The sequence below is a fragment of the Balaenoptera borealis genome (genome assembly GCF_965194805.1).
Source record: "Balaenoptera borealis genome assembly, chromosome: 6".
NCBI lineage: Eukaryota > Metazoa > Chordata > Mammalia > Artiodactyla > Balaenopteridae > Balaenoptera > Balaenoptera borealis.
The window spans coordinates 54,654,740-54,671,226 of NC_138863.1; the positions used below are offsets into that span (position 1 = coordinate 54,654,740).

At 37.9% G+C, this 16,487-nt stretch overlaps 1 protein-coding gene across 11 annotated transcripts in view; it reads left to right on the plus strand.

The window, feature by feature from the left end:
- The window catches only part of CCDC141 (coiled-coil domain containing 141), a 239,439-nt gene that overhangs the window by 179,011 nt on the left and 43,941 nt on the right, over window positions 1–16,487 (plus strand). For all 11 annotated transcript variants that reach the window (XR_014246176.1, XR_014246177.1, XM_082397496.1 and 8 more), the window contains 5 exons: window positions 4,995–5,174; window positions 5,730–5,855; window positions 7,682–7,870; window positions 9,058–9,237; window positions 10,983–11,132. Coding sequence is in view for 9 of the 11 variants with exons in the window: in XM_082397496.1 (XP_082253622.1) it covers window positions 4,995–5,174; window positions 5,730–5,855; window positions 7,682–7,870; window positions 9,058–9,237; window positions 10,983–11,132 (825 nt within the window). In the remaining 2 variants the exon portion in view is untranslated. The remainder of the gene's footprint in view (window positions 1–4,994; window positions 5,175–5,729; window positions 5,856–7,681; window positions 7,871–9,057; window positions 9,238–10,982; window positions 11,133–16,487) is intronic.

Consider the following 16,487-nt stretch of genomic DNA (forward strand, 5'->3'; position numbering starts at 1 on the left):
TAATTTATCTAATACTATCCATATGCATCAGAGAAAACTTGCTGAGTATTTTACCTATGTTCTTATGTTATATTGGTGCTTTACTGTAAAAAAAAAATTGTTATTTTTTTACTTGGAACATTTAGAACATATCTATCTATTTATCTATCTTTAAGATTTTTATTCTTTTTCAGTATATCTTTATATCCATCTCTTCATTGTGTACTTCTCCAGTTTGCACTCATAAGGGAGTTTACATATTTGTAAACTGCACTTTTTTTGGTCTATACTTTTTCTTACTAACTTCCTTTTGAGAAATTATATTTTTCAGTTTTGGAATTTCCAGTTGGTTCTTTTTTATTAGATTTATATTGCCAGTGAAATTCTCTTTTTTTATCCTCTCTTTCTCCATCTTTCCTATACTTTCGTGACCATATTAATCATGGGTATTTTAAAGTGTTTGTCAGCTAAGTCCAACATCTGGATCTGGAATTGTTTCTATTGTCTACTTTTTCTCTCGGTTTCCAGCTGTGTCGTCCTATCTTGGGATGATGAGCGAATATCTATCAAATGCCAAGCATTATGTATAAAAAAATTGTAGGAGTTCCAGGTGGTGTTATCTTCTTTCCTTAGGTGGGTGTTGGTTGAAGATCACTTAAGCCAATCAGGAGCTGGTGAAGTTGAGTCCAGAGTACAGTCCTGTCAATGCTCCATCTATTCTGTTGACCTCGGGCTCTCAGCGTTTTCAAGTTAGAGCTTGGTGCATTCTCTGAGGTCTCTCCCCCTGGCAGGTCTCCAATTTGGGGAGTCTTGAGAGATAGCTGAAAAACTTCCACTCTGCTTTTCAGAGGCTTTTGCTTGGGTTTTTTAATCCACTGCCCTGTTCAGCCCCAGTATTTTGTCAATGTTCTGAGATGAAGATGAGCTGTGTGCTTGAACCCCCATCCCCACTAGTGTCTGTCAAAAGTTCTATTGTTTTCTCTGTTCCCCAGTAAAGCCTCACGATCAGCCTCCTGTCGGCATACAGAATTGGGAAATGCCCCTGACTGGGGTAGGAGAGGTGACAGGTGAGCTCACCACTCTCAGGTTCGTCCTTCTCTGGAGTCTTGGCCTCTTTAGTTCTTTTTGCCTTCAAATAGATACTTTCTGCATTTATTCCAGCTTTTCTAGTTGTTCTAGGCAGAAGCACTGCTCTGCCACTAGCTACTCCATCCTACCCAGAAACAGAGGTCCTTTATTACTTATTTAGAATGTTTAAGATTGTACAGTCAGATTTTCGTTTAAGATCTGTAGCAGGACTCCATTCAAAATTATATTTTGTATCTTTGTCTAAATAAACTTAGGTTTCATGATATTCAAACGTCCATTTAGAGTTTTCAGCAACAGTGTGTATTTTACTACATACCTTGGTGGTCTTTTATCTTGACATTATAAACATGGCTACTTTACCCCAAGGTCCTTACCACTGTCATATGATAAATGAATTCCTCCTTACTGATAAGAATTAAGGTCCACATAATGCTTAACTTTATTGGTTCAGTGACATTCTGACATATGAATGGTAAAGCCATTTGGTAAAGCCAGTATAACACAATTTTTATTCTCTTCATATCTTTCGGACCATTAGGCTTTTAAACAAACATTATTGCTGAAATGTGGTAACCAGTTTGGTTATTAAGAAGGAAGAAGTCCAGCTGGCATTTTCCACTGAGTGTTCTGCTCTTGATTGGGTTGCTGAGGCTCAGATTTTCAAACTTGAAATTGAAACATTTTTCAGTTCATCTAAAAATCATCACAATTAGAAAAACTGATTTAGGGCAGAAATCTGGCAGACATCTTGATGAAAGTGCCAATTTACTAATTTATAGTGGCAAATACCAAGAATGCTACATGGAATACTGCCTTCCAGTTATCAAGATATCTGAAAAGCAAGATGTCAGAAGACCACTCATTGTGTGTGAATCTACATGGAAAATGGAAAATTTAGTGCCCTGTTTAGGCTAGATTATGGCAAATTTTCCAATGACCTTATACAGAAGTAGAATGAGTAGTGTGTTTACTAACTAGACCTCAGGCAAATTATTTAATCTTTCTGACTGACCAAAATATTTCTTTGCCAAATGCATAATCACTCTTCTTGAATCCTGCTAGCTAGGCATCAACAAATCCTACCATAGCTGTCTTTTCTAGGCTTCATTCAGAGCATATACTCTTCCTATTGTAGTTGTCATTGACATGCTGCAAATTCCAAGTTTACATTAAATTGTGTATTATATAACATTTTGATTAATATTTTCTTAATAATATGTGAAAGATACCCTATCTTTATTTATAACATAGATAAAAATATGATTTGCTTTAGGGCCTGCTGTGGCTGTCTAATACCTTTCATAATATGTGTGTCTTGTTCATCATAATTACAGAATACATCATTTTACTACTAGATCCCCAAATTCATAGAAGTCACATTTAGCACCTGCAGGTATTTTTTCAATTAAACGACACTTTATAATGTCTACATTAATATAAAAATATAAATGTGCAATATTAATGTCATTTAAAATAATTTTAAAATAAGATGGCCTGTGATTTAAAATATCCTGTTACTATTCATGGCACTATCTTGTGACTATAATCTAAAAGGTCCCTTGACTTTTAGATACCCAGCTGTCATTGCCATTGTAGAAATTCATGTGCAATTGCTCCTTAGAAATTCAAGGATTTACTGAGAAAAGCTGGCCATCAAAGTAAAAATTACTGTTTTCCCAAACAAACATTCTTCTGCATTTTTTTGACGTTTGACATAAAAAAAGCCCATTGTCTTACTTTCTACCTCTCTTATCCTTCTGCCTCTGATTGAATTTCCAGTAGTTTAAAATCATTGTTTAAAGGATTTCAAATCAGAGATCTAGAACATATGAAAGTTGGGAAGAGAAGTCTTGGAATTTAGATATTGTTCTTCTGGTGCACAATAGAGATACAAATATAGAGATACATTTGGTCCTCCATATCCACGGCTTCCAAATCCCTGGATTCAACCAACCTCAGAGCTAAACATAGTACACCATCCACAGTTGGTTGAAACCTGCGGATATGGAGGGCCAACCATGGGACTTGAGCATCCACTGGTTTTGGTATCCGCGGTGAGTCCTGGAACCAGTCCACCCCTGCCACCCTGCTGCTGTGAATACCGAGGGACAACTGTATATAGAGGTACATTTCAGTTCTCACAAAATGGAGTAACTTGAGGAACTGCTCACAAGGAAAATTTTAAATAATTGTAGTATTGAGTTGGCCAAAAGGTTTGTTCGGTTTTTTCTGTAAGATGGCTCTAGTAGCACTTAGTTATCTTTAACTTCATTTGAAACAATTTTGTTAGATTGTATATGACAGCTGTCATATCAGCGTCATTTAAAAAAAGACTTATCAAAATTGGTGAATTTTTGTGTAACCATTTTAATACTGAAGATGGAAGAAAAAAAGCAACAGTTTCAGCATATTATGCTTTATTATTTCAAGAAAGGTAAAAACGCAACTGAAACACAAAAACAGATTTGTGCAGTGTATGGAGAAGGTGCTGTGACTGATGGAACATGGCAAAAGTGTTCTGCGAAGTTTTGAGCTGGAGATTTCTTGCTGGACGCTGCACCATGGTCGGGTAGACCAGTTGAAGTTGATAGCGATCAAATCTAGACATTAGTTGAGAACAATCAGTGTTATACCACATGGGAGATAGCTGACATACTCAAAATATCCAAATCAAGGGATGAAAATCATTTGCACCAACTTGGTTATGTTAATCGCTTTGATGTTTGGGTTCCACATAAGTTAAGTGAAAAAAACCTTCTTGACTGTATTTCCTCATGTGGTTCTCTACTTAAACATAACAAAAACGTTCCATTTTTAAAACAAATTTTTACGGGTGATGAAAAGTGGATACTGTACAATAATGTGGAACAGAAGAGATCATGGGGCAAGCGAGATGAACCATACCAAAGGCTGGTCTTCATCCAGAAAAGGTGATGTTGTGTCTATGGTGGGATTGGAAGGGAGTCCTCCATTATGAGCTCCTTCTGGAAAACCAAACAATTAATTCCAACAAGTACTGCTCCCAATTAGACCAACTGAAAGCGGCACTTGACGAAAAGCATCCAGAATTAGTCAACAGAAAATGAATAATCTTCCATCAGGATAACACAAGACCACATGTTTCTTTGATGACCAGGCAAAAACTGTTACAGCTTGGCTGGGAAGTTCTGATTCATCCGCCATATTCACCAGACATTGCACCTTCGGATTTCCATTTATTTTGGTCTTTACAAAATTCTCTTAATGGAAAAAATTTCAATTCCCTCGAAGACTGTAAAAGACACCTGGAACAGTTCTTTGCTCAAAAAGATAAAAAGTTTTGGGAAGATGGAATTATGAAGCTCCCTGAAAAATGGCAGAAGGTAGTGGACCAAAAGGGTGATTACGTTGTTCAATAACGTTCTTGGTGAAAATGAAAAATGTGTCTTTTATTTTTACTTAAAAACCAAAGGGACTTTTTGGCCCACCCAATATATACAATGGGATAGTTTAGAAAGAAACACAGACCCAGAACAATCTGCCCCCTCATGGTCCCTGATACTCAGATATTGACATATTCTAATGTGTGTTAAAATAAAAGGTAGAATCCACTTCAAAACTTATGCATTAAAATAATCTCAACTTCAAAATTTCTGGATCCCTGTGCTCATTCAGTCACCCTTTAAGCCCCAGGAAATGAACAGATCCTAAAGGAGAGGACTCAAACACCAGTGGGGTCATGAAGAACTCGGGAGCTGATATCCAAGCATAGATTATGGGTTCTGAGAGCCCAGCTGTGCCTGTGCACAGACTTTTCAGACTTGTCTTGATATCAGAACTGTGCTCTGCTTTGGCTATGATGAAGCGTTTGCCTCCTCAAATAGTTGTATGCAAAATGTTGTATTTCTTGGGAAAGAAAAGCCATTATACAATTATTAATTTCACAGGCAAAAGCAAATGAAATATTAAATGTGAAAAATGAAGTACACATTATGGAGAACACTATGGAAAGCCAGAAGGCAGAAAGGGAAGAACTCAGCCGCCTTCGGATAGCCTGGCAACTTAAAGCCGCTGCAAGCAAGCCCATGAAACAGCAGTGGGGAGCGTTCAAAGAGCAACTTAGAAAGGTGAGGGAACAGGCAAATGGGTAGTATTCAGCTTTAAAAGGGAAGGAAATTCTGACACATGCTGCAACATGGAGGGACCTTGGAAATATAAGTGAAATCAGACGAACACAAAAGGATAAATATTGTGATTCCACTTATGTGAGGAACCTCGAGTAGTCAAATTCATAGAGATAGAAAGCAGAATAGAGGATACCAGGGGCTGAGGGGAGGGTGAAATGGGAGTTAGAGTTTAACCAATACAGAGTTTCTGTTTGGGAAGATGAGAAAGTTCTGGTGATGGTTGGTGGTAATGGTGGCACACCAGTATGAATGTACTAATGCCACTAAGTTGCACACTTAAAAATGGTTCAAATGGTAGATTTTGTTAATATTTTACCACAATAAAAAGAGGGCCTGTGCTTTTGTTCATTGGTGGTTTAGAACCACAAGCTCACTCTAGGTAGTGAGTGCTTTCATGGTCATTGAAAAGTTTGATGACACACCATGTCATCACTGGAATGATTATGACGTATTTGCTGGTAGTACGTATGCATAACTATCTAATGTCTATTTCAGACTACTCACAACTTAAAACTTCTTCAGGAAGCACTTATGCCTGTGTCTGCACTTGACCTTGGAGGGAGTCTCCAGACCATTTTAGGCCTACAAAAAAAATGGAACGAAATGAAACCTCAGTTCCAGGTGAAGAAACAAATTGATGGCCTTGGGTGAATGAAAGAGTATTAAAAACTCTTCAGTCGATGCTCACCTAATTAATTTTTACAGTCTGATGAATTACAATTTTTAAAAAACAAAAGCATTGCTTGTCTAAAAATCCACTTTAAAAACACATTTTTCTTCCTGTTTAAGTGCAGTGTGCTATATTTGATGATACACAAACATTCGGGCTACAAAAGGTCCTTAATATATTCTTATCTTAGATTATTTTAATTTAAGTTAGTTCCTTATTAATGTATTTATCATATATATTTACTCTAATTCTTTTCCTAAGGGGTATAGACATGATTTCGATTCAGACATCTCAAAACAAGGATGGGCAATCTCTGACACAGAGGTTCTGCTGTCCTCTGTCCCTGAAATTATCACTGTGATGTCATTGTGCCCACCCACTGGCACCCCAGGCTCCTACCACCATTCCAAGAATTTTGCTGTGCTCTCCCTTTCTCCCTCTCAGAGAGCCCTCAGGATGTGAGAGAAAAAACCATGGGTCATGTTCCCAGGCCCTGATTGCTAGTGCATTCCATACCCCCCCACCTCTTGCCATTCCTGAGCTTGACACAGCTGCCGAAAAAGTTTGCCAGTCACGTTATCCTCCTGCTTGGATTCTTGTTCTTTGCTGCAAAGTTAAGATACCTGTGTTTCTGTTTGTCACTACTTTGCAAGTATTGGCTTTAAAGAAACCCCGAAACAGAAGTTTGAAGATTCCTTTAGGGAATATCTAACTTATGTTCCTTTAAGACAAAACTAATGCAATACATAACCACCCCACACTCACAAAAAGCACACACACCATTGTGGCCCACAGTGAACTCTTTCCTCCAAACTCTTAGAAAATTCTCCTAGCCTATCTGTTGGTTTCTTTGTTATATTCTCTATCATACGTATCTGCATTTCATGTGTGCACATGCCCCTGCACATGAGTAAGTGTATGTGTGTAAATTCCTCTAAATCAGGAACTGTTGTCAAGCTTCTTTAGCTCTGTCACTGTGATGTGCGTATATTTGATGTCCACGTACTTGATTTCAACATGAAGACCCTTACTAGGTCACTCTTCTGCAAATTATCTCCTTAGCCTAAATCATTTCCATTACTGTTATCCTTGAAATAAAATCCAGCCCTGATATTATAACAGCTTCCTCTTTAAGCTGTGCACCAGGATCTAGATTCCTATAAGGGCTCTCTGAGGAGTTCTGGGTAAAAAGAAGGTGGCTTATCCCTCCCTACAAGTGGTGGCTATTTGTGGATTCTGGGATGACTGCTTTTAAAGCAGCATAGCTACTGTGCTGCTCAGCTGGTGGTTCATTTTGATCATTCTTTTATCACAGAGGACAAATAATTCCCCCAATATATTTTTATGCTTGTCTTCTTTTGGTGTTCTTATCATACCACCTGATTCTGGTTGTATTAAATATCACAGATGGTCACAGCCTCATAGAGTATCTAGAATATATTTACTTAACAGATGACCAGAATATTTGGTATGTCATAGAAATATATGACTTTCCATTTCGCCACCTAACTTTGAAACACTTTTTTGTGTTTTTTAAATTTTTTAATTTAATTAATTTAAATTAATTTTAAAAAAAAATTCTGAGGAGGTGAGGATGGAATAATAGATCCCTAGCATCATGCACAATGCCTGGATTTGCAGGGATGGGGGTGAGGCTCCCAATAAGTATTTGTTAACAGATAAGAGAGTGATTTGTTATTGAGATCTTCATATAGTCAGTTGTAAAGTAAAAAGCTCTCTAAAAGCTGTATTTCTTTTATTGCTTACAACTTTTTAGCAACTGAATGATGAGGTTCAATACATCATAAAAGAGTCAGAAGAGTTAAGTGGCAAAGGAGCCCCTGTGAAAGAGAAGTCTCAACAGCTGAAGGACCTAATTCACCTCCATCAAAACCAGAAAGAGAGAATCCAAGATTACGAGGAGATCCTGTATAAGATTGTCCAGTTCCACGAAGTCAGAGAAGAGGTAAGACTTATCATGGATGTTTGGAAGACTCTCAGTTTTAAAGTATGAAATTAAAAATAAATGATTGTGTAATAAATAAAGGCCAGATTGCTTATTCTGATATTAGAAGCTTTCCTCAGTCTGGCCCCTGACTTTTCTCTCACTGGGCCCCATCCTGCCCAATGTTCCAGCCAAACTGAGCTCTCCTTGGTCCCTCAAAGATGGCGTCCACATCCCTAATTCCAAGCCTTGACTCTTGGGCTGCCATTATCTGACAGGTCCTTCTGCCTCCTCTCTACCGTCTAGGCCCTGTCCCTCCATCCAACAATCCACCTCCCTTGGAGTGATTTTTCTCTCTTCAAAATTCCTCGAACTCTTATTGTTTATTCCACACATCTGTCATTTTTAACACCTTGATTCTTAATTACTTTTGTTCCCCTAACTCAAGTGTAAGCTCTTTGAGGGAAGAAAACAATGTTTTTTATATCTCAAGTATCAGTAGAGTGCTCAGTAAAACTTCATAGTCCTTAGCCTCTATTAACAGAAAATGGAGACTTATTGAAATCCCTTGAAAATAGCCTCTGAATTTACTCAGATCACAGGCCTCATCTTGCTAAAGTTTTAGGCTATGAGCAAACAGTGTGTTCTTCTTTAATAGAACTGACAGTGTTAGTCCCTCAATTTTACCCTATTGACTTGCAGCATTGTAACACTTATTTGTCTATAATACTAATAATTTTAGATGGGCTTGTCAGTGTTGACCTGCTAGTTAAATGTTATAGGAAATAAGTTTTTTTTTTTTAAAAAGCTATCTTTGAGAAAGACAAATACTGTATGATATCACTTATATGTGGAATCTGAAAAATACAACAACGTAGTAAATATAACAAAAAAGAAGCAGACTCACAGATATCGAGAACTAGTGGTGACCAGTGGGGAGAGGGAAGGGGGGAGGGGCAGTACAGAGGTAGGGGATTAAGAGGTACAAACTATTAGGTATACAATAAGCTACAAGGTTATATTGTACAATTTAGGGAATATAGCCCATATTTTATAATAACTATAAATGGAGTATAACCTTTAAAAATTGTGAATCACTATATTGTACACCTGTCAGTTATATAATATTGTACATCAACTATACCTCAGTTTTAAACATCTGTCTTCGTAAAAATATGAAGGTTAATTGTTAATGGCCTAAATTCCAGCTGGGACGACTCTTCAGATCAAGAGAACTGGAGTTTCTACAACAGCCAAAGGAAATGGGTGATGCTCACGGTGTCCAGGTTCTCCTCAGTCGCTCTCGGGAAAAGCAGGCACACATAGACCATCTGCATAAACTGGCGCTTTCCTTGGGGGTGGACGTCATCTCGTCAGTTCAGCGACCTGTAAGCAACTTAGAACACCATCATTTATACCTAATATAGCTCTCAGTTGGCCTGTAGTATGAAAGAAACCAGGCAGATTGCCTGGTATACGTTAAATTAAAAAATATATTAAACCATTGGGCTACTTATTTGTGGTAAGTTTCTACCACGTCCAGAGAAAAAAATTTTCAGGAGAAAAATCTGATTTTAAAAGCCTTGTTTGATACATCTATTCTCATGCTAATTTAGAAAAATCATAGAGGTGTGCTATCTATAATGGCAGTTAGTTTTTCACATTTGAAATATGCCTAAATATGCAATTAAGGGACTAAACTTTTAATTTTATTTAACTTTAATTAATTTAAATTTAAAACTGATACCCCAAATTGTAAAACTTTTAAGTATATTGGGAACAATTTGGGTATGTGAGTCTACTAAACTCTATGAGATTTAAGTACAGATCAAGTATTTCTGATAGAAATTTAGCAACAATTGAGATACGCTCTAAGTGTGAAATACACACTTGATTTCAAAGACTTAATATGAAAAAAACCTTATTAATGTTTTTTTATATTTGGTTACATGTTTGGGTATGTGTTTGGTTAAACAAACTATATTATGAAAATTAATTTCAACTGTTTCTTTTTTACTTTTTAATATGACTACTAAGAAATTTAAAATTATTTATGTGGCTCACATTGTATTTCTGTTGGACAATGCTGCTTTAGCACGTCAGATCCAAAAGGTAGCCGAGAGATCGTCAGGCCCAGGACCCTCATTTCATAGGTGAAGAGTCTTATCCCAGAGAAGCTGCTTTATCCATAAAACCCCAGGGTAGAAAAGCCCAAGAACCCTGGCTCCACCCAGGGATCTGGCACTCATCACTGGATCTGCTTTATTCCACTGGACTGACCTTACCAAAGGAGCCTAAAAGAGATGGAAATAATTCCAGATTAAATTTCCCTAAATAACACATTGGGCTCTGATTTTTAAAAAACTCCTTCTCCAAATTCTTAATTTGAGGGAAGAAAAGATTATGTTAATTCTGTCCAGTATGTATAACATTAATAAAAATCATAATGGCCAATTTTATTTCAAAGTTCATTGAAAATATCCACTAAACTATATGGAATTCAATGGATCTAAAGTATTTTCTTAACTGAAGGACATAGAAATACAAGATATCTGTTACTGTTAACAGAATGTTTTTCTCAAGAAAGACCTTTCTTTTTAAAGAGTTTTGTTTTATTAGTAAATTTATTTTAAAAGAAAAAAAACAAGTAAGACGTCTCACTTTGCACAAATAATGTAAATTGTTCTCCAGTCCGCATCTGGCCTTGGCCTCGGCAGCCCTCTGCGCTGAGTAGAGGTTGGAGCACTTGTGTAATAAACCTGAGGTTACGCTCAAGTTGACAGGAAAATTATAGTGCAGAAGCCAAATGTTTCTAATGCATATTTTATGCCTTTTGAAGTAAAAATTATACCTTATAATGAATAGTGTCTCTGAGGCGTTGGGTGTGATGAGCAAATCTTCAAAACTGAAGTTTCAAGACTGGAAATGTAGGGGTTTGTCTTTCCCAACATTGGGTGTTGGGTGTCTGGCTTCTTGCTGAAATCATTATATTCAAAGAAGCTTAAGGTAAAACAAATCAGGAGCCTATTTTTTTATGTCATTTATGAGTTTCACAATGCAGGTAAATAGCGTGTTGTTCTCATTGCTGTTTTGCCAATTCCCTTCATCACTTCCACTTCTCTTTCATTTTTAGAACTGTTCTAATGTCTCTGCAAAGAACCTGCAGCAGCAGCTGGACATCCTTGAGGGGGACGGTCTGAACTGGCGTGCCCAGGCTGAGGACCGCGAGCGGGCCCTGACCCACAGCCTGGAGTTCTGTACCACAAGGGGTGAGATGAGCGAGGTGAGAACACACGTGCACACACACACACACACGCACGCGCGCACACACACACACGCACACGCGCGTGCACACATGCACGCGCACACATACACACACATGCACACATACACATGCGTGCACACACATACACATGCGCACACGTGCACACGCACACACACATACACACACGCACACACGCACACATACGCACACACACGCACAGTGAATCAGGAGACTTTCTTTTTACCCTTGACCTTTAATCCACCAAGCAATGGCCTCAGGGCTCAGAAAGATTGAGTAAACTTTAAGCTCCCAAACTTTTTGAGGTCAGTATATTGTCAAAGCATGGAAGAACCTAGAATGCAGTATTAGGGTTTTTTGTTTGCTCCTCCCCACCCACCCCAAACCCTCACAGCAGTTGTTTTGCTTGAGTGGATACACATCGTCAGTGCAGAGTGATAGCATCCCGGTTCAGCCAGCTCCCGCCTGCTGAGATGCTATTTAAGTACCACTGACTCATGATGAAGGGGGTGCTAAGGGGAGCAGGCTTGTTGCCTCAGAGGCTACAAAGTATTATCACCAAAGTCAAGTGGCTGGTTTCATATTTACTCAAACTGAGTGGCTTCTCTGGCAAAACAACGCCTAGAGAAAAAGAAATAACAGGTGATAGGTATCCTCCTAGTCCGTGCCCCTCCTCCATACACAGTTAATTCCACCTCCTCTTCCTCAATTCTACCCAACCCGCAACCCCCAGACACATACTGAACTAGAGCCACACCCTCCTATAGTTAAACTTTCCATCTAAAGGTTTACTTGTTCTAGGAGAAAAATATAGGTCAGCGAGGGTCCTGGTTCCTTACTGGAACTGACAGCAGAACAAAAGGTACGACAATTCCAGATTTATCTCTGTTTAGAGCAAGACGTTTCTAAGTTCATTAATCACAAACCCATTAGGAAAGTGAGCGGAGGGAAAAAGACGTGGTGAACCTTCTTGATTTTTCTGTTTATGCCCTCTTTACACAATTTAGGACCAGTGAGTATCAAATATTATCAAACAACATTAGAGCATGGACTTAAGTATGAGTAACTAAACTTAGAAAGTGGTCTCGCCCTTTCATAGCCCACAGAGAAGTGCAGGAAAGGAGCATGACTGGAAGGAAAGCAAGAGGGCGAGAGCAGGAGAGGCCGCTTGGATCCCATTCAGCGGGAGGGAAACAGGAAGCAGCATCATGGAGGGTTTTCAGTTGAGTGTGCCACAGGACTGTAGAGTTTCTGCTCTGCGTCTGTGTTTCAGGAGTCACTGTGGGCGAGAGACTCATTAATTCGCTCAGTGTTAAACCCCTGGTGTAGCCTGCCCTCTGTGTAGTAGAACGGCCTCTTCCGGTTCCTGTACTGCAGTTAGCAAGACTTCAGCCAGATCACTTTAAGGGAAACAATCTTAATTCTCCTTAGGCTATAAAATTTAGATTCACAGCCATGGAAATAATTTTTTATACTATCTTTCCCCAAAGTTGTTTTCTTTCTTCTTTTTCTTCCTCTTCTTCCTTTTTTTTTTTTTCTTTGTAAACTTTTCTTGCTGAAGATCTCTCTTTCTGCTGTGACGTTCAACCATATTTTATTGAAAGCACAAGAGAGCAGGCTAAGGGCTATTCCCAGCTGCCTATGTCTCAGTTTCCCTCTTCCTGAAGCATGGTGGCCTTTATGGAGCTGGGTCTCCCTGTTCAGGCCCTTTCCACAGTGGTTCTGTTTCCAGGGCTGCCTCGTGATGAGCCTTTGCTGGGAGCCAGCAGGCTGGGAAGACAGATGGCCCTTCCAGTCATAGTAGGGACACGCCAGGATTGTCTGTACTGTAACAGGAACCAGAAACCAGATACGTGCAGCTTTCACTTAGGAATCAAATATCACTTTAACATGATCTTAAGTATTAAGAGAGTGATTCTTCCCATTTGCTTCTACTTCAAATCCAACTAATGTTTGATATAAGTCACAGTTTCATATTCAAAGGATCTTTGACAAATTTTGGCCCTTTTCCCTTTTCCTTCTTCGTAGAGATATACAAGGCATGTCACAGTATATCATGCACAGCCTGGATTTTCCAACTACAAGCTTAATGGGAAAATAATCCAAAGGAATATTTTCAGTGCCCGTTAATAAAATAAAGAGATGTGTGGTATAGTTTGTATTGTGAATGTCAGAGCCAGATTCTAAGTTGTAATAATATTTGATATTTTAATTATTATTATCATTATCAGTATTTGGTATAAGTGCTTAAAAATTATGTAAAATTAAAAGCTGTATGTTACACTAATTTTTTTTGGATAAAAAAATAAAGTCAGATAGCCCACCAGGGAACTAGACCAAGCATAGCATTTGATTTTTTCAGTTGAGTTTGAAATGCATTATTTTGCATCCAGTGCATTTAAAGTGCTTCTTGGAAGTTCACTGATCTGAGCTGAAATTGGTTTTGGAGGACTTTCATTTTCCAGATGAGGAAACTGAGGAGTATACAGTTTTCACTTGAGCAGTGTGCTGCAGGACTGTGGGGTTTCAGGGAGTCAGCTTTGGGCCAGAGGCTCATTTATTGGGGACCAACTTTTACTGGGCACCAGCTTGTCACTTGCTAAACTCAGAGTTCACCATTCAGTTAATGTTTGAACCCATTCAACCACTGCGTGGTCTGATGTTAATGTATCCTTTTACTATGCTTTCTTCTTCTATCTTTGTTTTCTAACATACTCGTTACAAGCTCTTTGTATGATCTGATATAATAGCACAGTTCATTTGGTTATTTCAACTAAAATTACTTTATCGCATGATTTTAATTGCACTAAAGGCACTTAGAAAAGGACTCAGGAGTTCCCTGGTGGTCCAGTGGTTAGGACTCAGGGCTTTCACTGCTGTTGCCTGGGTTTAATCCCTGGCTGGGGAACTAAGATCCCGCAAGCCGCGCAGCAAAAAATAACAGAAAAAAAAAGAAAAGGACTTAGTATCTCAAGGTAAAATAAAGTGAGGTATTCTAAATGTGATTTTTTTTTTTAATGTGATGTGATATTCCTTAACGACAAAGAACCATGGTTTTGTGCCTTGATTCTCTTTGGGTAAAATATTATTATTTTCTAATTTTATATACTATATAAGACATAGTTAGTAATTGTAAAACCTCATTTTCTCCATGTGTACTAGAAAACACAGCCTTCAGACTGCCAGATTTTGTGGAGTTTTTTCCCATTCATTTCACACAAAGATATATTTGTATGCATGAATGTTGAATCTCACTGTACATTTTCTTGCCTGGCAATATAAATAAGCTTTTAATACACAAAGCATTATAGATATTCTCTGCCATATTACATGACAGAACATCATCAGTTCCTTATTCTTTACATGTCTTCTTTAGAAATGTAATAAGTTAATATCGAGCATGTTTTCTTCTTGCAACCTGACCAAAAAAATTACCTTTACATTTACATGATGTTAATGGAAATTTGTCACTGGAGTCTCATTATGGGTCACGAACAATTACTTTGATGAAAAGAATAGTAATGACAGAATTGGGTTGCTATTCATTTTCCCAAAATAAATTTTGCAGATGGAGCTTTCATATAATTATATTACTTCAGCCTGAAATTTCTACACTGTAGCAACATCTTACCCATCAGGAAGGAAACAGAAATATGTATGTGTATATATATATATATATATATATATATATATATATATATATATATATATATATATATATATATATTCCATATGTTAGAGTCTCTTGTTCTAGTCACACAGATTCTTTTGTTCTTTTGTCAATTTGGATAAAACGGTCATCTAAGTTCCAGGGAGATAAGGCAGATTAGCAGCAATAAATTATTGTAGAATAGGGGAATGCTGCTGCCTTAGACAAATACACAGCCAATAACATTAAACCTCCTGATATTGTATAGTGCTTTGCTATTGGCAAAATGACTGTGGACAACCACCATCTGGTAAGAAAGGAAGCAGAAAAAGAGGGTATAGATGAGGCAGCACTATGGTATAGTACAGATAATTACTGTTTTCCAGATTGATGACCTTAATTCATCATTTTAAGAAAAAAACTAAATTATCATCATTCAACAGACATGACTACTGTGTGCCAGGCCATAAGAACAGGAAAGTCCTCAGGAAACTAAGAGTCTAGGCAACTGAAAGCCCAGGGGACTTCACAGTCACAACTGCTCATTACCAGGCCCCACTGTGAGTCTGTTTCATTGGTATATGTAAGAGGATAGGAAAGGTTATAATTTGTTCTGAAAATGTCCATCCCATAGGGTTAGAATCTGTTAGAAGTTTTGTGTGTAACATCTGCAAAATGACTCTTCTTACTGAAGAAGATAGAAAGCTAAAGTTTAAAATCATGGTTATCGTGTCCAGAAAATGAAACGTAAATATATTATGAACAAACAAAACTTGCAGAGTGGATAAAATAGCTATTACTGAGATATGCTGCCACCTGCAATTTAAAATGGAGCAATTGTCTTCTCCTTCCAAGCGGCCCCATTTCCTGCTTCTACAAGACTGATGGTAAGCACGGGTAGACAGCCATGTGGTTGCTGAACGGATGGAGGCCAAGAAAGTCTTGTCCCAAAATCTCTCCAACACTAAGCCTAAATATTCTACCGTTAATAATTGTAGCAAATCATTCAGGTTAAGTTATGAGTCTTTGGGTCCCTTCATTTCAAACACAGGCATCCCTGGGAAGTGATAGCATTGCAGCCTTCTTTCTGTTACTGAAAATGAGAACTGAAAATGAGAATCAGAAAGCTTTTTTTTCTGGAGTAGGCAAAATGGTGGGCAAGAAATTAAGCTCGTGAAATGGACATTAAGAGAAATGGACTATTTGTTTTGTATTTTTGCTTCTGGACAATTGTGTGCCATAGTTCTAATGAAAAGCTCTTGTTTTAAATACATTTTCTTAGTTTTAAAATGTCTCATGTCCCTCACTTAAATTGGCCTTGCCAGCAACAGACTCACAGATAATACATTCTTGTGCCGAAGTTGCCTCAACCGGCTTCCTCAAGACTAAAAATAGCAAGCCAGCCTCCTTGTTTTCCATCTTGTTCCCTCTGCTTCTTCTCTAAGAAGTTTTTGTTTATGCCTAACCCTGAGAGAGGCTTACTGCTTCCTGGGAAATTTGGTGAAGATGCTCATTATGCTAGTTTCAGAAGAGCTGCAGTTTTAAAGTCTTAATGATTTTTTTTTTTCTAATTATAGCTGTATTAAATTAGTCCGCTTCTTCCACAGCAAATATGTAGGAGCTGAACATATGGAAAGATAGGAAAATTGCACTGTTCATTTGAAAAAATATCTTTCTCCTGATTGTCTTAAGACTTTCAGAAATTT